At 39.0% G+C, this 27,305-nt stretch overlaps 1 protein-coding gene across 1 annotated transcript in view; it reads right to left on the reverse strand.

Annotated features, from left to right (window-relative positions):
- Window positions 1–1,241: 1,241 nt before the first annotated feature.
- gpd2 (glycerol-3-phosphate dehydrogenase 2 (mitochondrial)) overlaps window positions 1,242–27,305 on the reverse strand; it is a 30,100-nt gene continuing 4,036 nt past the window's right edge. Inside the window, exons 3-17 of the mRNA XM_055228105.1 lie at window positions 23,779–23,950; window positions 22,851–22,975; window positions 21,739–21,836; window positions 20,486–20,649; window positions 17,124–17,288; window positions 14,709–14,853; window positions 12,752–12,945; window positions 11,638–11,772; window positions 9,381–9,556; window positions 8,546–8,677; window positions 7,825–7,983; window positions 7,425–7,537; window positions 6,943–7,021; window positions 6,346–6,444; window positions 1,242–5,149 (exon numbers count right to left, since the gene is read on the reverse strand). Coding sequence (XP_055084080.1) covers window positions 5,024–5,149; window positions 6,346–6,444; window positions 6,943–7,021; window positions 7,425–7,537; window positions 7,825–7,983; window positions 8,546–8,677; window positions 9,381–9,556; window positions 11,638–11,772; window positions 12,752–12,945; window positions 14,709–14,853; window positions 17,124–17,288; window positions 20,486–20,649; window positions 21,739–21,836; window positions 22,851–22,975; window positions 23,779–23,950 — 2,082 coding nt within the window. The 3' untranslated portion in view covers window positions 1,242–5,023. The remainder of the gene's footprint in view (window positions 5,150–6,345; window positions 6,445–6,942; window positions 7,022–7,424; window positions 7,538–7,824; window positions 7,984–8,545; window positions 8,678–9,380; window positions 9,557–11,637; window positions 11,773–12,751; window positions 12,946–14,708; window positions 14,854–17,123; window positions 17,289–20,485; window positions 20,650–21,738; window positions 21,837–22,850; window positions 22,976–23,778; window positions 23,951–27,305) is intronic.

Consider the following 27,305-nt stretch of genomic DNA (forward strand, 5'->3'; position numbering starts at 1 on the left):
AGGATTGTGATGTCATAGATAGAAGCCCTGCACAGTCTATAAATAATTTCCAGACTTGTTTTAAGAATTTCTGCCATCAAATCACAGTCCTTACTGCTGTGTGCTTACAGTAACATGCTCATCGTTTCCTTTTCTTTCCTTCAGGAGGTGCAGAGGCACAGTGGGACCAGGCCACAGTGTGATTTTGGTTCAATGCCCTCAGCCCAGTTAAGTAAAGAGATGCAAAGGCTGTGTAAGTATTCTTTACCACCACCACTACTACTGGAGACTACAGGGGAGCAGCTGAGAGAGTGTAGAGCCTGTTTTATAGATTGACTGGGTTACATGCAAGGAGGAGGCGCTAAACGAGCTGAGCAGTTCAACAATTGAGTGTGCACCCTAGAGTGTATAAAGAAGTGGACTAAGTGTGTGTGACATCACCCATAGCGTTCAGATCCAGTCAAATAAAGATCGTGAAGTTGAATTTGTTTGTTTTACCTTTTGTTCAGTTGAGATTGTCACAGAAAGTTTGTAATATCTGCTGGTGCACCAAGGAGTGAAGCAGTTTCAAGAGGTGTATTTTTGCGTTTTTTGGTGGAGCAGGTTTTTAAATACCCCAATTGCTCTAAAAGGTGTCCGTAAAAGTCTACTAATTTGACATCCAATAATACAGAAAAAAGCAAAGTATGGAGACAAAATATATACATTCCAGGTCTTTTTTTTTCTCATTTCCCATGCAGGTCTTCCAGAATTTAAGCAAAAAGCGTGATGGAACAACTTGATAAACTCCTGGGTCGTTTCTGGTAAATGCATCTATCACTCTGTAGTATCAGAAAACATTTGAATGAACACTAATTTTAGCATTTAGCATCTTAAAATCTCCATTGGTTTAACATGTTTCTAACTGAAAATTCTTTGAGATGTGACGTCACACTCTCGACCTCTATAAATCTGTCCATTTCTGAACTTTTGTGTTTTTACTGTAAAGCCACTGCACTTTTTGTTCATTCCTTGCACTTAAACTAAGACACTGAAGGGCACGACTGAGCATATTTGTAATGAGTTGCTTAAAAATTTGTTGTATATTGTCAATGAGATAATACAAAAATAATAATATTACGTTGTATATATATTTTTAATCAGTACTGCACCCTGATAGAAAAAAACAAAACAAAACAATTTTTAACCTAATTCCCCGATAAACATGTGGTCAGGATGTTCTGTGCAAGGCACCTGGACAATACAGGGGAGGCAACTGATACTTTTCATTTCTGCATTGTTTATTCTGTTTTTTACAGTTCGGATGCAAAAAGACAAGAGAAAGACAATCCTGTTAAATCCCAGATAAAGATGAAATTTCATCCAAAAGCAGTAAATAGCCTCCATCCATCTACATTGGCAGGATTAGAATCCACAGTGTCTCGATATTCTGAAGGTTTTTTTGCAGTTTAAAGAGGCACATATACATTTCCTCAGAGACAGTTCCAATGCAAAAACATGGGTTAGGTTTACACGCCGCATGCACAAAGACCATGACAGTGTTTTCCCCTGGGCTAAACCTCTCCATCCCATAACATGAAAACATATACGACACACACACATACACACATTTACACAGCAACAATAGCATTGTGCAGGCAACAAGATCAGATTAAAGGTCCTATATGATGCATCATTTAGGGTTTTAAAATACTTTGATTTTAAACTTTTAGCTTAACATTTTGGCCAACTAAGAAGTGCAGCATGCACAGCTCAAAGGAGGACTTAAGGACTATTGGAGTATGTGTGATTTCAGCTGCATGGAGCTAGGTATGCTACAGACTCTTTACAACAATGTAACATGAAATATGGCAGAATATGTTGCAGAGGAAACACTTGGACCAAAAAAACAAAGCACAGGACACAAAGAACACAGGGACACTTTTGTCCTGACAGCTTTTACTCCCCTCTCACTGCCCTGACACTGGGTCTGATTATGCAACTTGTTTAGCTGCTCTGAGACTTTTGTTTGAGCTATTCTGTTATTATTGTATTTTATTGCTCAAAATGCTTATATTGCCCCCCTCAGAGCCAGATAAAGGGAGATTGATTAACCATGGTATTTCTAGTACACTGCAAAACAGTAATCTCCGGCTAAATGACTTGAATTAAAATCTTACTTTGAGCAGTCAAATGTAGCTACACTTATAGGTACACTATGTAACTTTTCTGGAGTGGAGTTCGCCTCCTGCTGGTGTCCATGGAAATCATATTGCTTTGCCTGAAATGTTCCGCAGTATAGCATTACACTTTATTTTGCATTTATTCAACTACAGGTGTTTTAATGCCCAGAAATAGATAAGTTTAATGCCATACTGTGGACAATTCCAGACAAAGCAATAACATCTCCATAGAGACAAGCAGATGTTGCATCCTTCATAAGAAAAGTTAAACAATGTATAAGTCCATTAAAGGTGCACTGTATAATAAATACTAGTATCGGAATTAGTATCAGAAGTGAAAAAGCTGCATCACTAGTAGGGCCAAACAAACCAGGAAAGAAGAGCAGTTTGTATCAAGATGTAAACCTTTTTTGGGAGGAAGTATCTTGGCTCTGAATCTAAAAAATATTGAGGTAATTGAGTCGATGTAAAGAGAACAGTGTCGACACTGTTCTGGCAAGATTAGAAATTCCATAGAAATAGTTTTGTTTATTGACAAGTAAACGGTAAATAAACAGTAAACAATAAACAGGTTCTTATATTATTATAATTATATATATAAAATCTTGTAATAAGCTGCATTCGATCCCAAACACACCAAGAAAGAAGAACACAATATAGACATGTATACATCAAGTCAAAATAAAAGAGAACTCTACATTTAAAAAGTACAAATCTCAGATCATAACAGTAGCACACGAGCAGCAGCAGTAACCTAAAACTCAGTAGAAATGTGTCCTCTTATACTGGACCAACAGTGTGCGTCTAGAGCGAGAAAGTGTCGTCTGCATCTCAGAGACAATCTTTATAAAGAGGAGTGAGCACAGTGGAATCCCTCCTGTTCCCCTCACATCTTTTCTATCAAATCTCAAACTATTTCTTATAAATAGCAAGAACAACAACAAACGCACAGTGAAGTAAAAACAAGGAGCAGTGCAAGAGTAACAAAAGGAAGCTCATTCCAAACAGCTGGACTTTTGATTGGATTTGTAGATTTTGTAACTGAATTGGGCAACTCTTATGTTTAATTTGAAGAAAGGAAAACAGTTTAAAGGTGCAGTATGTAACTTTTCTGGTGTGGGGTTCTGTTTGCACACTTTGCACCGCACAAGAATCCATCTTGGCAGCATTGAGGTTTGTGGGAAAACCAAAGACGAAACGCTCAAGAGAAACAAAACAAATATGGCAACATCAACAGACATTTAACAGACGTACTTCAGCCCATTTTAACAGACATGCTTCAGCCTATTTTAGCATCAATACAGACTATTTTGCTTGTGAAAATTGTGCAAAGGGAATTGTTTTGTGCATTGGTGGACAGGGAAGATGTCTGTGCTTTAATCTCAACTTGATGTAAGTTTCAGACCGATAAATACGTACAACTAAATTTAGAGTGACACACAAATCAATCTGGTGTGAGCCTGGTTTTTCACAATCTCCTTGTCTCCAGAGATTTTACTGCATTGCTAATGTTCTACAGTATGGCATTAAACCGCAGTTCATCTTGCATTTAAACATATGACTTCTTACATCTCACCTCTGCACAGATCTGACCTGTATCTTGGCTGGGGGATAGACAAGCTTAATGCCATACTGTGAAACGTTCCAAGTAAAGTACTAAAATGAAAACCCACCAGAAAGGTTACATGATGCACCTTTAAAAATACACTGTGCATGTAGTGGTTTTACAAAACACTGTAAAAATATATTTGTATGTTTAAAAATAATTACATTGTGCTCTATCTCTGTCTATTGTAATAAAATAAACAGTTTCGTAAACCTAACCCCAACCTTATCTTACAGACTTTATGTATGAAGGCCAACAGTGTCATTAAGTAACACAGAACACAGAATATTAGTTTGAACAGAAAAATGCATTTAAAAAAGAAACCAAATTAAAGTTTAGTTGCCTTAAAAACAAGTATTTATGAGTAAAAATAAGCGTGTTAACATGTATGAGTACAAAAATATGTAAAAAGACGGTATAAAAGTGATATTGGAGCGGCGCAGGAGGCAGACATCTCCAGGTCTGATTTGGCCATAAGCACTGTTCTTGATTACGCCATTGTTTTCAAATCATCGCATTTGAATCAAACTAAACAGCTTCAAAATGGACAGACACGTCTGGTTATTTAAGTAAAATTAGAGTTAGATACTCAAACTCAAACATATTCAGTAAAATGTGTTAAAATCCTAAGTCAGAAACTTGACAAATGACACTTATTAATATATTACTTAACAGAACCCTTAGTTACCTCCAAAGGTGATCAGCCTCCATATATTGTTTTCTATATAAAAGTTAATATGAAAAAAAAATTACTGTGAATTTCACTTGAGGAACCATAAGCCCCTGTCCAGTGTTTAAAGAGGGGTACTACACAGAACATATTTAGACCATATTTAGATTACCTTTTATTGTTTTGAAAATGCTCTATTCTGTAAAAACAACGTAATGACAGGTCTAATTAGTTTCAGTTTTGTTTTTGAGCTCCGAGTCCCCCCTCCCCTTGCTCCCCGCGTTAAGTCACTCCCCCTTCAGAGTGCTATCACAATATGTGCACTCCACTAGTGAAACTACTGCACATCAGATTTGTGAAGTTGTTGTGTACAGTTTTATATCATGCGTTTCTATATTTCTGGAGTGAGTATGCCGAGATATGGGTGACGTAGGTTTGTGGGCGGGGCCTTGTACAGGACCGTACTGCTAACTGTTAGGAGGGTTTGAATAGTACTCGGAGAGATCCCTAGATCAGTCAAACATGCATAAACGGTAGAAACTTCCAAAAATAGGTTTTGCATAGTACCCCCTCTTTAAAGTGGTTCATTGTATATGGTTGTGTTGGTCAGACGCCTCCCCCGCTGCGGTCCACCGTCACAGGCCCTCTCTGGTCCAGCGTCTCCTCCGCTGACTTGAGCAGGATGGCAAGGCGACTGTCAGACACATGGCCCTTCTTCACCGCGCTCATGAGCTGGAGGACACACACACAGGGTTAGAGGAGACCGTATGTGCTCAGATTAGTCACATGCAGAGGGAGGGACAGGGACCAACAATGAGGAGACATATTAGACATGGCATATATTCAGCTTTACATACACCCGTCTCTGGATCAAGTTAACACCACTTCGTTTATATAATATAAATATAAGCATGTTTAAAAGAAAATTTTAATAAGAATCCATATGTCCACTTTTCAAAAATGTATATGTAGGACTAAATTGAACCTGATTTCCTGAATAGTTTCAGATGGTCCTGTTTAGTTTAAGATAATATTTAAGAAACTACTATTGCATTGTGTTTATTATGATCATTGTGGTATGAAAATAAGTATTAAGTATCATGGTGTTTTCTTATTATCAAAATCACATTTGACATTTTATGGTGACAGCACTACCCTAGACTAACACCAGCCCTTGTCCCCATGTGTGAATGTGACCCCCCACCCCCCCTGCAGTGAATCTCTGTGTGTCACTGTGTCAAACATAATGACTATTAGTGAGATGCGGAGGACAGAGCACTCAAACACTGCTAATGAGCTGCTCTTTGTCTGCAGCTCCACATGTGAGGGGGTTGTCCAAAGAGGGACACAGACCACACAGAACTGAATGCTTTTAAAGGTCCTATATTAAATTGACTCTTGTGAGCTTTAAGCCTTGTTAGAATGTTGTTACCTCATCAAAAAGATACCTGGAGTTGTGTTTTGTTAATTAACAGGTATTTGAGTAACACTTTATTATTAGTCTGTCTACATCTCCAAAGCTTAAAATACTCTGTTCCAACTTGTAATGTCAAGTAGAAGTAGTTTTCAAGTTAACAGCTCCTTTTACCTTTAGTTCACTAGAGATGGGAAATTCCAGGGCTAAAATTAACCAAATGATTCTACTGAAGGTGTATGAAGTTTAAAACACAGGGGAGCACTTCCTGTATTATGACATAACATCACAAGGTGGAACAGAGTGTTTTCAGTTTGAGAGAAGAATTCGGCCTAAATATGTCGGATTTGTGTGTTAAACATGTGTAAATGAACCAAAACACCAGGTATGGTTTTGATGAGGAAACAACTGTATAACATAGACATAACATATTATAACATAAATCAGAAATAGGAGATTAAAAAATGTACTTCCCCTGAGAGTCCTAAATGATTGAGCCGTGTGGTCGCCTTACCTGCAGGAACTCATCAAACTCCACCTGGCCGTTCTTGTTCAGGTCGACCTCGTTGAGGATCTCGTGGAGGGCGTTTTCATCGATGTGGACGTTTATGCTCTGAGGAGGAGGCAGAAGGACAAGACAGGTCAGTGCTGGGCTAATGAGACTAGGTGGGTGTGAAGTCGGGGTGGGCGATGTGGAAAAAAATGATGAGTGGGTGGGTGTGTGTGCATGTGTGTGTGAGTGTGTTTGGGTGTCAGAGAGTGGACAGTATGAATTGTTCTTATTGTTGACTGAATGTAATTTATTTCTGTAAATCAGGGAGATGCAGATGAAAACTAGCTTTAGCTCTAATCTGGAACATCTCTGTTTTGATGAACTTACGGTCTCTGTACACCGTGCCTTCAAAGAAAACTTAAGTAAACTAGATCTGCACTGTTCTGAAATTAGTTTTTCAGTTAATATTTTAGTCTTTTTGTCAGTTCTCCTGGATGTGTTTAAATGTGAACTTTGAACAGAATCCTCTTATTAAAACATAAATGGCAAATCTAACCTCAGTGCTTCTATATGATCAATTATATCCAAACACATTCGCTTTGGTGTCAGTGGTCTCACCTGTAGCACGCGCTGCACGTCCACAGTGGTAATGAAGCCTTTGCACTCCTTGTCAAACTTGTGGAAGCGCTTTTTGTACCTGCAGGAAACATGATCGTTATGACAAGGACACTGTAATTAAGCATCGTTAACAGGGCCAAAAAAATGGTTGTCACAGTAACAGCTTATGCAAGATCCATACTGTTAGAAAGAGACCATAGACTGTATTATAGAAGTGGACTAAGAGAGTGTGATGTCACCCATAGCGTTTGGTTGCAACAAGGGTGATTCATGGACAAAAAACACTCTGCGCCGATGCTAACTTCCTGTTTGAAACTCGGCGGCTGGTGCGTTAGGCATGTCCATTTATATATATATATATATAGTCTATGCACTTTGCTAACGTCTCCCCTTTGACATAGATTTACATAATTAAATGTTAAAAAGTCAGACGCAAAAACATTTTAATGCACAACTCTGTTTTTTGTTTTCCCAAATTGCACCTGATGACTTCCTGGTAGTCAAGGTTGATCTCTGACGTCTTGGACAGCTGTTCGTCACGAGCTCTGTAGCCCATCTCATGATACAGGAACTTCTGAGCAGCCTCCAGCTCTGCCTGCATTCATCCAAACCACACCAGAGCATGAATGAGCGTTAGCCCAACACTCACTACGTTTACATGCACACCAGGAAAACTGGATAAGTAGCCTAGTCCAATTTAAACTGATTTATCAAAATGCTGTAAACCCAGGAACTATGATTGAGATGTGAGGGTTTGAATCTCTAAGACCCAATAACACATCTGGAGAAGCCAATACTCAGACACCTGGTGCATGTAACAGCGCAGTCTAGGAGTTGCACTGCTGCAGTGAGACTGCTGCAGTGTAGCTGTAGTTCTCTCACCTTGGTCCTCTCCTCGCTCCAGCTGAGCTCTTTGGCCATGATCTGAGCGATGCGTGGTAGAGCCTCGTCCGCTGCCTGCACATTCAGGAAGCCCAGGCGAGTGCGGCAAGCGATCACATCAATCACAGTGCACGCGTACTCTTTGATGGCATACGACACCTGACACATAACAACTGTCAGACATCAACTCTACTGTGACTAGGGTTCTTAGAGCTGTCATTATCATTATACCGCGCTATGATCAAACTGCACATAGCTCAACTTTTGTGAAAGCTCTAGATGCTCGAGGATGATACTTTTTCATGTTCCTACTTGCGTCATAAGAGGAAAAGGTGTCCCTACAGGGGGTATTATTCTTCTATGGAGTTTTACATACTATCCCCTGATATATTTTGATCACCATGTTAGGGTTCGAATAGTGCAGGAGAGATTGCAACATAACTGAAACATGGATGACATCCAACATGAGTAGAAAGCTTCAAATGTTGATTTAGCATAATATCCACTCTTTAAGAAAACTTTTGGCCATGTTGCAGAGAGCTAAAGCTTTTGGTATACCACATTATACTATGTGTTGAGACTAATAAAGTTACTCTAAAGTAATTCTTTAACTGTGACAGCCCTTAATGGACCTCTGAGTCCTCTGAGTCCTGGATTAGGTGCAGTGAACAGTTAGTTGCTTGAGGCCGGTCAGGAGAATGCCACAGAGCAGATGCTTTACCTCACTCTCGATGTAGGGGAACTCAGATACCAGGCGTTTGCCCACAATGGGCCACCTCTGCCCCGTCACATGTGCCATTTTAGCCACATCAAATGCCCGGGACCCATATGTGGAGGCCAGGTGCTGCGCCACCTACACACAACACACACAAGTGAATACAGTGTTTGTCCAGACGACACGGGTGGATGTGTCAGCTCTGTCATCAAGGATCACAATGGTCGAGTAATAGTCCTCTTGTTACATTTTTGTGCCGAGTCATTGTATACAGCTTCCACCTCTCAGCTAACACAGTATTTAAGGCCAAATAGTGCACTTTCTGGAGACTGTCTGCCACATATTTGCCTCCATGGAGATTTTATTGATTTGCTTAGAACATTCCACTGTATGGCATTATACCTACTGATCCTGCATTTATTCAATTACAGGTGTGTTTATTGCTCAGAAATGTCTTTAAGCATTTGTACTGTGAGCAGCCACACCTCTCCACAGATCTGACCTGTAACTTGAACTGGTGTAACTAGTAACAGTAACCATCTTCCTATGTAACGCTCATGTAAAGAGCTTAATGAGCTAGTATTTTATAATGAAGCTCAACTACATCAGTATTTCCTATGGCGTATGTCCGTTCAGCAGCAGTGGATAAAAAAACTAGTATCAAAACTAGATACTCATTTGAGCAGGTATTGATACTAGAAAAGTCACATTCACAGAACAGGAATGATTCTTTCCTGAGTATCGAGTCTATTCCTTAGCATATAGAGTTTGAAATTTCAGTATTGTGACAACACTAGTATGATATTGTGAGTGCTCCATTTTTCCCAGCCCTAGTTCGGACCTCCACTTCCAGTCCGTAGTCCTGCACCAGTCTGATGTAGAGTGTGGGAGTCCAGCCTTTGCCCCCCTCCAGCATCAGTCCCACAGTCCTGCAGGGCTCGGCCTTGAGCTGGTGCACCTCCACTGCCGCGTCCAGGGTCTCCTCCGCCATGGACCGGTACGTGGTCCACTTACCTCCTGCAACACGCGCAACAGCACAGTCACTGGATTTGAAAGGAAATATGGAAAGTTCCAGAAATCATCACTTAGTACTTAACAGCCATATTGTGCCTGTATCTGCTCTATAGTTATAATCTATGAATCAATGTTATAATTTGAACATTTTTAATCACAATATTGATCTTAAATGACTTAATAAAAGAAACTAGTACACTGACTTCCATGTTATAAAACTGTGTTGCCCAATAGGAGCTGACATTGCCCTAAACGTCATCACAACAAAGAGCCATTAAGCGGTCGGCTCCTCTTGGATAGACACTAATGACACTAATGAGCAGCAGATTTTTTTTCATTTGTACTAAAATGACCACGTGACACTACCGAATCCTACAAGTATCACAGATTAAAAACAAAATTCACAGTCTCCAGAACACCAGTGGTGGTGAAAATGGGAATTAATCATCAAAATGGCGTCTTGAAAATAAGTGATTAAAGATTGCTCAAATATGCATCAATCACTCCAAATACAACTTCGGGTGAGTAAATTGTTAAAAGATCTGATAAGTCGATTTTGTTTGCACAAAACAGGCCTGCTCTAAAAAGCTAAGAGTTGTCAGAATGTTCAAAATTACATAATGGAGACGAGAGGAGGCAATGTTACCTGATTTTTTGATTTGTGCATGTGTCTTGCTTCAGTACAGATATACTGCATCTAATTATAAAATGTTTTCTAGTCCGATAAACAGGAAGTGCGCAGTTAGCATGCAAGTTGCGGTTAGGATTACCGCCACGGCAAACTCTTGCTGCTGAGAATTGCGAAGAGTGTTTGTAAACTCATCACTGTGAATTAATTAGAATGCTCAGAATGCATACAGTAAGAGAGGAATACGTTTGCAAGCCCATTAAAAATGAACTACTTCTATTTTTCATGTTTTAAGACTTTACAAATCAGGTACCACGCCTTTAAGCCGATATTTTAAATGATGATGAACTGATATAAAATCATTAGTATTTGGAGTTTAAGTCTTTTTTAGGTAAAACTAACCAATTATTTTGAATTTCCAGGATTTATATATCAGTTAAAAATGTCATAAAAACACTACACTCAATGATTTGTGGTAGAAAATGTTATATAAATGTAGATACAATGAAAAACTATTGGTGGACCATTACATAACTGCTCCTTGATTTTTCATATTGTGTTATATTCTGTGGTTAATCCAAATTTCCCCACTTCACTTTTGCCCCCAGTTGCCTCTGCTCTGGGATTTAGAATGTATTTAAATTTGTTTACACACTTTTAAAGGGTTTAACAGCAGCGCTGTCTTTGTGACATGTATTTCAACAAATGGACATGTTGTGATTACTGTACTGATATCCATGGGTTTCAAATGAATGATGAAAAATCAGGACTGTTGCCGTAGCAATTAACAATATTATATATTTACCATATACCAGTCAAAAGTTTGGACACACCTTATTCAAATATATATATATATATATATATATATATAAATATATATATAAATATATATATATATATATAAATATATATATATATAAATATATATATATATATATATATATATATATATATATATATATATATATATATATATATATATATATATATATATATATATATATATATATATATATATACACACACACACATATATATACATATACATAAAAAATTTATATATTTTAGATTCAAATCCTCAAAGCCTTTGCTTTGTTGACACTGCAGCAAACTTTTGGCCTTCTCTCAATGAGCTTCATGATGAAGTCTCCTGAAATGGCTTTCCCTTCTCAGCTGTGCCGCCTCAGGGTCAAGAAGTGCCAAAAGTGCAAAGCAGTGATCAATGCGAAAAAAAAAAAAAAAAAAAAAAAAAAAAAGTTTAATCTAAAACAAGTTCAGAGTTATTTTGAGTTTATTTTTTGTTTACTACATTCCGTATGTGTGTCATTCATACAATGTGCAATGTAAATAGCTATGAAATTAAAGAAAATACATAAATGAAAAAGTGTGTCCAAACTTTTGACTGACAGCATAACAGGAAACTAAACCCATGAATATTAGCTGGAGTGTGAGTTACCTGCGATGGTGACCAGCCCGCTGTTGCTCACACTGACCACATGGTTGCGGCAGATGGACTGGGTGTCTTTGGAATTGGGGTCAGTGACTAGGGGCCGGATGCCGCTCCAGGCTGCCAGCACGTCTCCTCTGCGCACTGCAATGGGAACACAAACTTTAGCTACAAAACACACTTTGGCATACTACCATGATGGCATTTCTCTTATTGTAGCTGCTTATCAAACCAGTACAAAAATTATGTTGGACTAAACCCCTAAACTCCACCCACAACTGCATTTCAAATAATGTGGCTGTTGTAATCAGAAACACCTGGCTGTGATAAGGACAGTCATGCGTGATATCACCAACTACCAGAAACTGCATGTTTTTTACTAGAAAGCTACAAATGTACTTAGTTTGCACTAGGTGACTAGGAACAGTAGATAATGCTATTAAAACACCATACAAATTGATACTTTACTGATCCCAGTTTAGCAGAGAAAAAAGTGGATTTAGTGTTTTGTTCCACTTGAAATTGTGTGAAACATTAAAGATGCACTATGCAATTTTTCTGGTGGTGGTCAGACAATTTCTCGTTTGTATGAAGATGTTATTGTTTTGCCTCGAATTTACCCAACCACTATGTCCACCCGCTGTACTTGCAATATTTTTTTTTTTTATTTAAAAGACTCTGGGTCATACAACAATTGCTTTTCAACAAAAATGAAATCTGCTGCTTGCTACAGTCATGGAAGTATATCAAGATCTGGAAGATGAACCAAAGATCTGCTCATTGGCACAAAAGATTACTTGAATAATAACAAAATGTATATTACTGGATTTTTTTTTTTTGTCACAACATACAGACAAATAACACTTTTCTATTTCAAAAAGGGCACGCAAGGACTCGGGCAGCAAATAAAACAAAACAAAAAACTATCAAATTTTGGTGATACAGATACTGGATCTGGTATATCGCCCATGTCTAATGATGATCTATGTTATAGTTAATACTAAATACTTGTGGTGTACCTCTTCTACTCTCTAAAAATATAAAACACCCCATACCTTTTTTGCCTTTTGCCCCACTAACAACCAGTTTCATGATATAGACTTAGACTAGATAGTTGGTGTACCTTCGACATCGGGGCTCAGGTAATTGCGTATCTCTGTCAGGATAAAGTTGATGTCCTCCTCTCCGGGGATGGGGTGGGCTGTCACATTGGTGGGGGTGTCTGTGGTCCCTGCGATGGTCACCTTCTCCCAGGGTAAGAAGAAGATCACACGCCCATCACTAGTGGCTGGATCTAGCAGGCCCATGTTGTCTGGACTGTTGAAGAATACAGTTAATGAAAGAAATGTCTATGTCTATCAACTTTGCTATGAGATATAAAAATCTACTGCTTGTCCTCTTGTAGATGATTCTTCTGCCTGGAATGTTCCATAATATGGGATTAAATGGTTTATTTATATAGCACTTTTCCACCTTCAAGGCACTCAAAGTGCTTCACATCAAACAACCACTCACCCATTCACACACCAGCGTATGCAAACACTGTGGGTGAAGTGGGTTAAGTGTCTTGCCTAAGGATACAATGGCAGTGTTCATCTGTGGGAACTGGAATTGCACCACCAACCTGTGGGTCAGGGAATCTGGCCACTCTACTCATAATGTTTATGTCAAGAGCAGGGTTTGAACCATCAACTTTCAGATCAAAGGACGAGCACTCTAGCGACTGAGCTACTGCCATCCCAAATTATTAGACATGTAAAAAGCAAGTGATGCCATCAGCCCAAGTTACAGGTCAGATCAGTAGAGAGGCAAACCTGCCTACCTGTGTTTCTGACTACCTGGCTGCAAGGGCGGAGTTTGAAGACCCTGACCCTTCTCCCCCCTCACTCTCCCTCTTAGTCCTCCAGACCCCGCCTTTCCTCCTCTCTCACTCCCCACTTTAGTCCTCCAGGTACTGCCCAGTTGTGGGCGGAGGTTAGAGATTTAGTCCGAGTTTAATATTACAACATTGTGAGATAAGGTACGACCATGCGCCAGTACAGTGACCAGGAAGTGTGAGGCTGAACTGAGATTTCACAACAACCGCAAAGCCCTTTAATGTCATCATTCGAATCTATTTCTGTTCATGGAGAGCGAACTTTGCCTTGGTATTTGTCCAATACTATTAATCTGATGCTATTTCTGTTCAGGTACCAAATATTTACTTAGATCTGAGGACTGCACTTGAACACATTTAAAGGCCTGAGATTCTGCTGCACTTTGGACCACTTTACAATGGTAAGGTGGAACATTTGTGGATCATAAGCTTGGATATAAAAACAGTGAATCTCCCACAGAGTTAAACAGGCTCCTGCCCTCCATCTGAATCTATGTCATCAAAATCTAGAAAATGAACGCAACCTATTGATATGTAGCAGTGACATCATGCTGGGGGTGTTCTACATGTATATCTATGGCGGAATGATCAGCTGTTACTATGGTGACACAATGCACACATTAACAAACACCATCAAAGGGTTTTAAGTCTGAAAACTGAGGAAAAAAACACAACATGGATTTAAACAATACATTTTCAGGAGCCTGTGGTCAATACGAGTGCCCATGTGCTCGTGTTCAGGTGTTTGATTTTCAACAAAAAAGGTGTTGGCTAACTGTAATGCTAGCTAGCTTGTAACTAGAATGTTATTTGACAGGGACTTGTACAAAAGCAGCTCACCTGTTGTAGTTCCAGAAAAGTCAATTCTTTATGGTCAGATTGGGTTAGAATAAAGCCTAAAATAAAGTCTAACAGAGCTTCAGACACAGCAGTGCCCCCAGTTAGCACCTAACCCCAGGGAATATTGATGACATCAGCTGACCTCAATTATTTATATGTCATATTTTTTCCCTATATCTAACCAGGAAGTAAGCTTCACCAAAATTGTCAAACTAGAAAAAATCCTGCAAAATCTTTAATCAAATCTTAAATCTAATCATGTTAACTATGTTTCAGTGAAATGAGTCTAACCTGACACATTTTGTAAAAGCTTACATATTTAAACTTCTTTACAGGCCGAGTGTAAGAGAGAAAGGTCTCATACCTGTAGTAACCTGGGATGACGATGTGCACTCCTGCGCTGGGCTGGCAGATGTTGGGGGTGTCCTGGTTGTCCATCTTCCTCAGAGAGTCTGTAAAGGGCCCTGTGGCGTTGATCACACACTTGGCCCTCACGTCAAACTCGTCTCCTGGAAGGGTTAGGCAGAGGTCAGACAGACATCAAGCAGAGATCAAGGCAGGGATAATGAGTAAGGCTGCACCATAGACTGTATATACAAATAAGCACCCTAACCCACTTACTTCCGGCTCCATCGACTCGGCTCCAATTCACTTTCTACTGAAAAAATGTCACCCCTCTCTCTGTAACTGCCACTGTCATTTTGGTCTTAAATTGTTCATATTAAACTGCTAGGCGTGATCCTGAGGTTTTTATTTAGCCATTTTGTCCATAAATCAAGATCTGAACATTAATAACAGACCAATGAGCTGCCCTCTTTCGCTCAGGTTGTTCCCGCTAGCATTAACAACAAGTTGACTGACAGCGTTGCTAAGCACCTGCTCCCTGCTAAACCAGCGGTGCAGACAGGAAGGGACTAGCTTCAACACCCTCGCTCTGGATTGGGTCTTTAGTTACTATGATACTCGTGGTTGGAATTGCACATATGAAACTCAGCTCCAAATTCGCCCCTATAACTGCGAGATGAGCTTCATTTGGAGCCGAACGCTATAGATAAGCCACACTCACTTAGTCCACTTCTTTATACAGGGTTTGTTTGTTATACATGTGTGAAACAAAACACAACTCCAGATCTGCTTTTGATGAGGAAACAACATTACAGCAAAGATCAGGACAGCATAATATAGGCCCTTTAAGTAAATAAGTTCAAGCCCTAACATGCCACTTCACGTGCTCCTGTATTCTTCTGAGTGCACTGTGTAAGCATGCTGTAGCCTTGTGATGGTGCACAGCCTCTCTGCATGATCAGATACACAGAGAATGTTTAGTTTGACCTAGTGATAGTGATAAGTTTTACAGATAAAGCCAGTATTTATGTACTCTTTGTAATAGGTCAGTCAAGGATAGCCATTTTGGCAATAGATTAGTGTCCCTGGATGTTGGCAGTTTTTTTTTAGCACAGAGGCAATTTTAAGATGAATGTATAAAAACTGAGCAAAATGTGCCCGCTTCATAATGCGCCACACATTTTCAATGGGAGACAAGTCTGGACTGCAGGCAGGCCAATCTAGTACACGCGCTCTTTTACTACAAAGCCACTGTGTTGTAACACATGCAGAATGTGGCTTAGTCTTGCTGAAATAAGCAGGGATGTCCCTGAAAAAGATGTTGCTTGGATAGCAGCATATGTTGCTCCAAAACCTGTATGTAACTTTCAGCATTAATGGGGCCTTCACAGATGTGCAAGTTCCCCATGGCACTAACACACCCCCAGACCATCACAGAGGCTTTTGAACTTTGTGCTGATAACAATCCGGATGGTCCTTTTCCTCTTTGGCCCGCAGGACACGACATCTGAAATGTGGACTCGTCAGACCACAGCACACTTTTCCACTTTGCATCAGTCCATCTCAGGTGAGCTCAGGCCCAGAAAAAACAGCGGTGTTTCTGGATGTTGTTGATATATGGCTTTTGCTTTGCATGGTACAGTTTTAACTTGCACTTGGAGATGTAGTGGCGAACTGTGCTAACCGACAATGGTTTCCTGAATTGTTCCTGAGCCCATGTGGTAATATCCTGTACACAATCATGTCTGTTTTTTATATAGTACCGCCTGAGGGATCGAAGGTCACAGGCATTCAATGTTGGTGTTTGGCCTTGCCGCTTATGTGCACAGATTTCTCCAGCTTCTCTAAATCCTTTGATGATATTATGAACCGTAGATGATGAAATCCCTAAATTCCTTGCAGTTGTACGTTGAGAAACGTTGTTCTTAGACTGTTGGACTATTTGCTCACGCAGTTGTTCACAGTGTTGTAATTATAAAGTGTTTTATTGTATCTATTGAGGATCAGGAAGTGTGCATTAGCATGCTTGTTGTTGTTAGCTTTATTGTGACATTAAACTTCATCAAGCTAAATAATCGCCAATTTTGCCATTACAATTAAACTCAGATTACACTGACCACTTCACAAGGTGGAACAGGGCATTTTTGAGGTCTGGAGATGTGGACAGCCTAAGGGTGAGGGTTACTCAAATGTGTGAATGGAACAAAACACAACTCCAGGTCTGTTTTTAATGAGATAACTACATTTTAACATGTCTTAAAGCTGACAATCCATTTTGAATCCATTTTGTGTAAAACAAGAGCTTTAATAAACAGGCCTTTATCTATTTTGTTTTCAGTGTCATTTCAAAGTTACACGATCAACAGGAGACCAAGCAGTGTAACACATGTATGACAGTGTAGTGTATGAGGAGCTTGGTAAGAATAGCACTGACCCGTGAGCACGTCCCTGCAGCGCGCCCCACACACCTTCTCCTCTCCTGTCCCCGGGTCAGTGCGCTTTAGCAGGGACAACACCTCTGTGTAGTTGGCAATGGCGGCTCCGTGACGTGCTGCCGTCAGTGCGATGGCCAGGTTCATCCGGGCATCGTTGTGTTGTCCTGAAACCACACAGAGAACACACATGGGAGATTAGACATGTGCTCAACAGCAAGGATTTAAAGTAATCTATGGATTATTTTTCTTAAAGAGGGGGTATTTTACTTCTATAAGGTATTAACTGCTCACACATAAAATACTGAGTTCACCATGTGACATTTTATTGTTTAGTTTTGCTCAAAACAACGTATTAACAATTTTAATAAAATCCACTTTTGCCTCTCCCTTTTGCTTGATTAGGGAGCAATGTTATAACATGGTAGAAGGCCAAAAAAAATTCTTGTGAAAGGTTTGACAACTGCTTGTCTGTGTACTGTCTTTGCATAAAATGTTCCACAGTATGGCATTGAAAATGTGCATCTCCATGGGGACAAGCACATACCAACACCAGGCAGTGGGTGTTTTTTTTTTTTTTTAACCAGAGGTCATAATATTTTGGCAAACTTATAAGTTCATAATTTCTTCAGTACTATTGCATTTTTCAGATATTTTTAAAGTCACCATGGCACCTAAATAACAAAAAATGCCTAATTTCTAATATTCTTGTTATAATTTCATAGACCCCATTTTGTGCCTTCATCAACAGTAGAAGAACCTCTGCTATACGCCCAATTTCACATGCATTTCAGAGGGACCAGCTTTTAAACAGCATTTAGAATATTATAGTGCCAAAACACAACGCAAAAATACAACTCCAGGTATGTTTTTGTTGAGGGGATAACAGTATAATATGGTTAAAAGGTCAATAAAATCATTTTTGCATAATATGGGTTCTAAAAACATGTTAATGATTTGAATACTCCTGTATTTGAGGCTTGAGTGCTCACAAAATGTCACCTGGCCTCTCCCCGCCGACTGCTCTGTACTTACTTAAAATATCAGCTGTTATATTAAACACCTCCCAGCTGTCTGCACTCACTTAGGCCTCACTCACATGTACTTTAGAGGGATCGGCTTCCAAACAGCATTTAGAATATTATAGCGCCATTACACTCACTTTTAATTATAATATAAAACATGTTATAACTTAACTTATAGACCGTGCAACAAACTGCACAAAATAATGATACCTCAGCTTGTGATAACTAAAAAGGGGGAGTGACAAAAGTGCTAAAAACTATTGCACATCTCTATGTATCTGACCCAAACTACACTCACAAGACACACCTGCATCGGAGTAAATAGAAAAACAACTATTTATAAAGAAGACTGCTACAAAAGAGTTAATTTTTTTGTAAAAAGGTAGATTCAACACACATGTCTTCTACTTTCTGCTGTTGTCTCATATAAATCTTTATAATCTAAACAAAATAATTAGTTCACTAATACAAATTTTGGTCGACTAAGACTCCATCATTGAAAATCAAGTTTGAAATTTTAGTACTGTGGCCTACTACCTAATCACTTGATGTCATCAACCACTGCAGGTTAATGCGTGTCTTGTGTGAGAGCTCAGAATCACACATTTGGCGCTAGCTGTTGCTCGGAGGCACAGCTCTGTCTCTTGGTTCTCCGTGTTCCCATAGAGAAGGTCAGCTTTCCAAATGCCACAGCCCCTGCTCCAGACTGGAGATTAGCACACAGCCTCAGAGTCCCGGAGCCTGGAGCCCAGAGCCTGGTGGAGGGAGCGGACATACACAGCCGACACCAACACATGCTCTTTGAATACCCAGGCAGAGAGTAACTCCAAATACAAATCTAAGCTGATCATTGTGCAAATTGCAAAATAGACTTTTCTTGTATTCTTACATTTTCTTCAAAGAATAATGTCTACAATTGGAAAATATACTTATACTACTACACCTCCGTTTCCAATGAGGCATTTAGAGAGTGGCAATCCCTCTGCTGTCAGAGTTCAGAGTGAACACAATCTGAAGATAGAATGATTCCAGTGATGGTTTATGGGCTTTAAAACTGTGCAGGAAAAGTAGAGAGTTTTATCATATTTGAGGCTCAGAGAAGACTTAACGGATTAATGAAAGAAGTATGAGTGAAGCAAAAATACAACTCCAGGTATGTTTTTGATGAGGGGACAACATAGCATGTTTAAAAGGTAAATAAAGTCAATTTACTATAATATAGGTTCTTTAAACATTTCATAATGGTTTGAGTACTCCTGTATTGTCCTGGATTTGAGGTATTAGTGCTCAGAAAATTAGCATCTTTCATCAAATTTTTCATCTGCCCCCTCTCCCTACCCACTGCTCTGTACTTGTAAATATCAGCTGTTATTTTAAAGACCTCCCAGCTGTCCAAACTCAGCTCTCACTCACTGCCAATGTATCCTATTCTCTTCTGTGCAGTCACAACAGTCACAGGCCAAGACAGAATGCAATATTTGTCCAGGAACACTCTGTCCTCTTCAGTTATTATAATACAACTAGGAAAGACGTGTTGTTATGATTTGGTCAGAGGATCAGAGAAATTAAAGCCCCTAAAAAATTTTAAAGATCTAAATGAAAAAAGTACATCTAATATATGTGTTAGTGTTAGCACTGAGACACAAGCATCTCTCTTTCTAAACACAGAAGTGTCCTCTGGTCAAGTATTCATTTTATTTATGTAGTTTTTATCATGTTGTCAGTGACATCCACCCACAGCTCCCCGCAGGTTGTGTGGTGCCATGGTGTGTCGTGCTGTTGTTATAGTGTGTTCTGGTGTTGTTGTGATGGTGCGGCGTTGTCGTGATGTTGTTATAGTGTGTTGTGGTGTTGTTGTGGTGGTGCGGCGTTGTCGTGATGTTGTTATAGTGTGTTGTGGTGTTGTTGTGATGGTGCGGCGTTGTCGTGATGTTGTTATAGTGTGTTGTGGTGTTGTTGTGATGGTGCGGCGTTGTCGTGATGTTGTTATAGTGTGTTGTGGTGTTGTTGTGATGGTGCAGTGTTGTCATGCAGTTGTTATAGTGTGTTGTGGTGTTGTTGCGATGGTGCGGCGTTGTCATGCTGTTGTTATAGTGTGTTGTGGTGTTGTTGTGATGGTGCAGTGTTGTCATGCAGTTGTTATAGTGTGTTGTGGTGTTGTTGTCATGGTGCAGTGTTGTCATGCTGTTGTTATAGTGTGTTGTGGTGTTGTTCTGATGGTGCAGTGTTTTCGTACTGTTGTTGTTGTGTGTTTTAGCGTAGTTCTGATGGTGCAGTGTTGTCGCCCTGTTGTGTTGTTGTGATGGTGCAGTGTTGTCGTGCTGTTGTGATGTACGTACCATCATAGTAGACGATGGCCCCCACCAGCTTGTCTTTCTTGAGCATGGGGAAGAGCTCCAGGGCCTTGGACTTGCTCAGCACATAGCTGCTCTTCAGGCACTGTATCCCTGCCACCAGGTCGTACATCTTTATGCCAGCCCAATAGTAAGGCAGCTGCCACCATCTGAAGGAAAAAGGTCATCAATATACTCGTCATTATGTGCCCAATGTGGCATATAGCACAAGGAACATTCCAATAACTTTCCAAAATCCCTATATTATGTTATTTTCTGATCTAAGTTATAATGCTATCTCCTTATCAAAATAGAAAACACTCTGTTCCACCTTGTGATGTCATCTGGTAATACAGGAAGTGCTCCACTGTGTTTTTAAACTCCATACACCTTCACTAGAATCATTTGGATGAAATCAGCCCTGGAATTCACAATCTCTATTGAACTACAGGTAAAAGGTAGCCATTAACTTGAAAACTATCGCTTAATGACGTTACAAGGTGGAACAGAGCATTTGAAGCTTTGGAGAAATGTAGACAGATTAATACTAAAAGGTTTAATCCACCACATGTCAATGAAACAAAACACAACTCCTGGTATGTTTTTGATGAGGTAACAACATTCTAAAGTGGCTTAAAGCTCACAAGAAACAAGTCATGACCTGCCTAAATCAGGCACTTCAATTTCCTTGAGCACCAACTTTTTCAGCAATAAAAAAAAACAAAAAAACAGCAGTTGTATTAATCTATTAAACAAGTGTTGTGCTGACATTGAATGCTTCTATAGAACATATTAAAATGTTTTCTCAATTTTGCCTTTACATGTGTTTAGGGCTGCAAATAACAATTGTTTTAGTAGTCAACTAGTTAACATTAAATTTTTTGTTTTGTCAACTAGTCAAACTATGACTTCTATTGTACATTGAGGCTTTTAAAATTCATTATCAACCAAATAAATGTTGAAATATGGTGACTGAAGCTTTATATAGAGATTTTTTGTGAATAAAGTAGCGCTGCAGATTCAACCCGTGAATCGTGAGTGTAATCTGGAATAAAGGGTATTACTGTTGTGCTTCAGAGCCTGTATAATCCAGTAAACTTCAGCCAAACTAGTGTGGTGTTGTATATTTAACATCTCATAAAAACTGTAAATATATAGCTCACAGTGAAAGTCAGATGTTTGTTTCTAACCCTAACCCTAAAGCTGATCAATTAAAAAAAAAGACACTGATGGTGTATTGGCTAAGCCGATGCACATACTTGTACACAGGCAGCATGATGGGCAGGGGGGCAGACAGGTGCGGTGCGATCTCCAGCAGGTTAGCTCGTTCATGAAGAGCCTCTTTCACCATCATGTACTGTAAAATAAAGCAACACATGTACTGTAAAATCACACAGCAGACATTAAGGCCACTCAGTTTAATAAAATAAGTGCTGTTCTGTTGATTCACACTGCACACTGTAAACAACATCAACTTTTGTGAAGAAGACTGAAATTTGAACTCATAAGCTCCTACAAGAATCCCATGCATTTCAGAACATGGTTTTAGACATTTAAACTACAGCGTTAGCAGCTTTTACACAGAACCACACGGAGACACAGGGAGGGCATCTGACACACAGCAACATTTCAGAACATGCTGGAAGAGGTCTAAACTACACATGCAAGATTTTTCTACAAAAAAATATAAGAGGACATTCTTTTATCCACGTAATTGCAGCTTTTGCAATTTGATAATTGCATAGGGCGATGTAAACACTTTGTGTCAGAGTTGGCCAAAGGAACTGTCCTTAAAGTTAGGGCAGCACAATTAATTACAATCAAATCAAAATCATAACTTCACTTGGCACGATTATCAAACAGCAAAGCCTGCAATTATTTAGATAAAAGATTGTCTACTGCCCGTCTTTTTATAGAAATATCTTTTTGCTGTAGTCTAAATCTCTACAAACATATTCTGAAATACACTGTCTTCTCTCAAATGCGAGTGCTCCTGGAGTTGCTTATAATGTGCACCCGGAACAAAATTCTACTCTTTAACCATAATCACAAATCTAATTCCAATCTCAGTACATTTATGTTTTTTGTCCAAAAATCGTGCAGCCCTAATTTGTGATAATAGCCTCAGTAATTATATTTTAAAAATCTGAGTTATAAAAAGATAAAAAATATAGCTGTTTTCTGCGCAGTCTGATGTTATAATGGTGATTATCTTTGTTGCTATTTATTAAGATTCTACAAAATGTACCACTAATGATTCTTGTCTTCTCTTTCTATCACAATAATGATCCTGTTGCTTCTTGTCCCATATCCCTATTGTACATGAGAGTCCAGTACAGGGCCCAGACTAGTCCAGGCTAAGGGCTGGCACCTGCTCATAGTCCAGCTTCATGATGGCCTTCTGCAGGTAGCGCACTCCCCCGTGGATCAGCTTGGTGCTGCGGCTGCTGGTGCCTGAGGAGAAGTCACTCCTCTCCACCAGAGCAGTCTTCAGGTCTGGAAACACACACACAAACACTGCTTAATAACTGCTAATCCTGTAGTTTTGATCAGTCTTTTTGTGATGGTGATTTATCAGATCGTTTAACTAGGGCTCAATCGATTATACAACGACTATTTATAGATGACAATAAAAAAAAAAATCATAGTTGTATTTTCCTTTTTCTTTATCTGGACTAGAATACAGACTCAAACACACATGAAAAGACCTTAGCATTACACACACAGACAGTGGCATTATTAAATCTAGAAGTCAAAGAAGAAGAAAACCTTTTCTGGTTATTGAAAAATTGAAAAGCTGACCTAGATCAAAGTCCGCTTTCTCATTTATTTTTCCCATGCACTTACGCCTATTAGTTGACTAAAAAGGGGGCATGGCAAAAGCTCTCAAAACTATTACATATGTCTGTGTATCTGACCCAAACTGCACTCACAAGACTACACCTGCAGGGAGAGTTCATGCAACTATTTATGCAGAAAAAAGTACTAGGAAGCAATGTATCTATGTAAAGGCCAATAAACTTGTGAACCAAGAGTTTAATCTGATTTTTAATCTTTTAATTTTAATCTGACGTTTAACATATAAACACCAAAAAATACCAAATCTTCAGATAACTCCCTCACTAACTTCTGCTGTTGTCCCATAGATTTCCAGTTAATCTAAATAAAATGATTAGGCAATTATTACAAATTTTGGTCGACTAAAACACCATTGACTGATAAATTGTTTTAAGGACTAGAGCACTACAGGACTACAGCCATAGGGTTGTAGGGCAAATGAATGTATGAACGTGTCTTACTGCGTGTGACGGCGTCTAAGGCACATCCGGTTCCTGTGGCTCCTCCCCCAACAATCAACACATCGAACTCCTCCGTGCTCCTCAGGGCCGACAGCTGTGCCTGGCGAGAGGGCAACTCAGTGGGGAAAGGAACCTTCAGATCTGCCTCTGCAGTTACGTGAGCGAGCCGCGCCTGAGGGACACAGCACAAAGTTATTTATACAACAACCTGAATGATTGAGCCTTAAAGGGCCCAAATTATGCCATTTTCTGATCCGTGTTATAACGTCGTATCCTGTTAAAAAGCAGACCTGGAGTTGTGTTGTTTCATTCACACACATATTTAACACACAAATCCTGCATATAGGCTTAGTTCTTCTCTCAAACAGAAAACACTCTGTTCCACCTTGTGATGTCACATGGTAATACAGGAAGTGCTCCACTGTGTTTTTAAACTTCATACACCTTCACTAAAATGGCGTGATAATTTCAGCTTCGCTCCTGAACTAAAGGTAAAAGGGAGCTGTTAAGTAGAAAACAACAGCTTCATGACATCACAAGGTGGAATAGAGCATTTAGAGCTTTGAAGACGTTGACAAGAGATGTCCAAACTATGGCCCAGGGGTTAAATGCGACCCTCAAACAAATTCCTACTGGCCCTCAAGCCTTCAGCTGAAATTGCTCAACTGATCATAGGCGTTCATTTTAACAGCAAATTTAAGTAATTTTACCACTATAACTTCAATAGCATCACACTATACTATGATGCAGACCTAAAATTAATGTTCTCAGACTTATTAAAAGGTATGGTGACTCTTGTCAGAACTATGTAAAATGCATCCATCTGAATGAACAGCTGTATTGATCACCTCTGTGCGGCTCTCTGCTTGAAATATGTTTTAATATGTGGCCCTCGTTGACACCACCCAGACAGACTAATAACTCCAACATGTGTGAATGAAACAAAACACAATTACAGGCATGTTTTTGAGGAGGGAACAACATTATAACATTGCCTAAAGCTTACAAGAGTCAATTTAAACTGGAAGTGTCTACTGCTGTAAATTCAGACATTTGGAGGTGGTTGAAGTAGCTAATAATGGCACTGAATTACTTGAGTAAACAAGTATTTGGGGAAATTGCAAGTAACTGTAACATTAGATATATTATTTCCAGTGAATGTAATTGAAATGACAAGATAATATTTAATAATGCAATTTTTTTAAAGGATAAACACAAAAATTAGACAAACTAAATCATATCTGAAGGAGCGGTGCAAGAAACACAAATGTTCAAATCATTTCATATTGTTACTCAGAGTTTCTTATTCTTACTCACAGCGGGAAGAGGAACCTTAACTTTTACTCAAGTAAGAGTACTGTTACACTGTATGGATGGTTTACTCAATGGTGTCTTATAGCATTGTACTTCTTGTAGTTTTCACGAGAGGTACTCACCATCACATGTACACAGTGATTATACAGAGCAACATGGGAACTCTACTGACTGTCACTCTGTCTTTTCCATGACTGTAAAATGTTGAAATGTAAATAATATAAAAATAAAACCTTTGAGGAGTTAAAATAAATGAAAAATGCATTAGATGTGAGATATTTTATATGTATTTTAGAATGGACTTGTAAGAAAACATTACTCAATCTTTTACAATGACAATAACATAAAATAATATGATGTCTTTTGACACATTATATTACACTACATTAATGATTGATTAGTGAGAAGACATGCTGCTCCATCTTCAAAGAACACCACGATTTAGAAGATTACGCACACACAATTTCAAAATTAGAAACTAAAACAGATTAATAAAAAATCAGATACAATCAATGGTCAGAAAATTACAGCTTGTGATATGATGATATGTGATGAAATATTTATGCTGATTTTAAAATGATTGCATTACGCTCCTTTCGAAGACACAATTTGACTTGCAAATCGGTGGGTGTTGTAACGGAGAACCACCGCAAACAAGAAAATGGGAAAATTATGGTCTATTTTTGCACAGCGGAATTAAGTGCAGCCACTGTAATCAAGCTAAGATGCTAATTTACTCGGTAGGCTAACACTGGGAGCCGTGTGTCCTTGCTAAAGAGGACAGAGCGGTCGCACACTAGCCTCATCAGTGTTGTTATTACGGGGATTAGAAGCATGCATGATTATCAACTATAATGGAAATTTATATATTTATCAGCGCCGATGCTTACCGATCCAGCCTGAGAGGGAAGAGGGAGGACAGACCAGGACACAGAACAAAAATGAGATTAGCATAGAGACAAAAACGCTCTTTGGGCAGGTACATGGAAGTCTGAGCAGGATCGACTCCACTTTTGTCAGAAAGGCTAAAAAAAGTAGTTTGTAAGAAGAGATTTGGAAAGAATTTACTTTTCAAAATAAATGTGAATGTGAACTTCTTTTTCAAAAATGGTTCTCTGCTCCAAACCAAAGACTGTTGTATCGTAGGCGCTCATACTTTTTTTATACATTTACATTAGGGATGGACGATATATAAGTTCCAGTATCAGATATCGTTATGCAATACTGATATAACAGCTGAGTACTTTCTGTGTACCTTCAATCCAAAAGTTGAAACATGTGGAACAGAAGTCAAACAAAAGAACTGATTAACCATTTAAGTAATCTTGATGACATGTGTACTTTCTACTGTGATACCAAATCTGGCTGAGCCAGATCCACATGACAGCTAAAAACATTTTACCACCACAAAGTCTGTGAATGGGAGTGAATGAATAACACAATATAAAATAGTTGAGGGTATTTTGAAAGACACTATAAATCCAAAGCAATATTTTTATAATCAAGTCTAAGATCATTTTAAACCATGTCTAAAGTGAACCAGGTTCAACTGGAACTAAAACAGCAGACTAAGACTAAGGTCGCTTTCACACATGTTAGTCACTCCATGGAGCGACCCCTGTGCAAGGATTTTACTGTCACTGCGGACTGACTAGGTTGGCCCACACCGCACTTGCCTTGCTCCAGAGTTCAAGTGGAGCTGGTCTGAGACCCCCTGTCCCAAACGCTCTTGGAGCGGCCATTTACTGTGGTCCAGAGTGTGTCTGTTGGGTTCACACCGGCCCAAGCAAGTCGACCTAACAAGTGTCAGTGTGAAAATGACCTAAATTTGCTTCCTGTCTTTGTTGTCATTTTGATGTTTTCTGAAATTAAAATATGAACAATAATAATCCTGATAATAATAATAATAATAATAATAATAATAATAATAATAATAATAATAATAATAATAATAATAATAATAATAATAATAAAGTATTCTAAAACGTCTTTATTAAAAATACATAAAATTGTCCTTAAAGTACCTATGACAGGTCATGATATTTTTTCAAATTCTGACTTGGTTTGGTGGATAGTACCATCATAGTTTTACGTCAGTTCAGTGGCAGTTTGTGGAAAAAAGTTGGAAGTTGAAGTACAAAAATATAGGAAGGAGTGCTGACTTCTAAAACGGAATAACTCTTATGTCATGACATACGAATTCCCATACAAAA

The sequence above is a fragment of the Periophthalmus magnuspinnatus genome, chromosome 2 (assembly GCF_009829125.3).
Source record: "Periophthalmus magnuspinnatus isolate fPerMag1 chromosome 2, fPerMag1.2.pri, whole genome shotgun sequence".
Taxonomy (NCBI): Eukaryota; Metazoa; Chordata; class Actinopteri; order Gobiiformes; family Gobiidae; genus Periophthalmus; species Periophthalmus magnuspinnatus.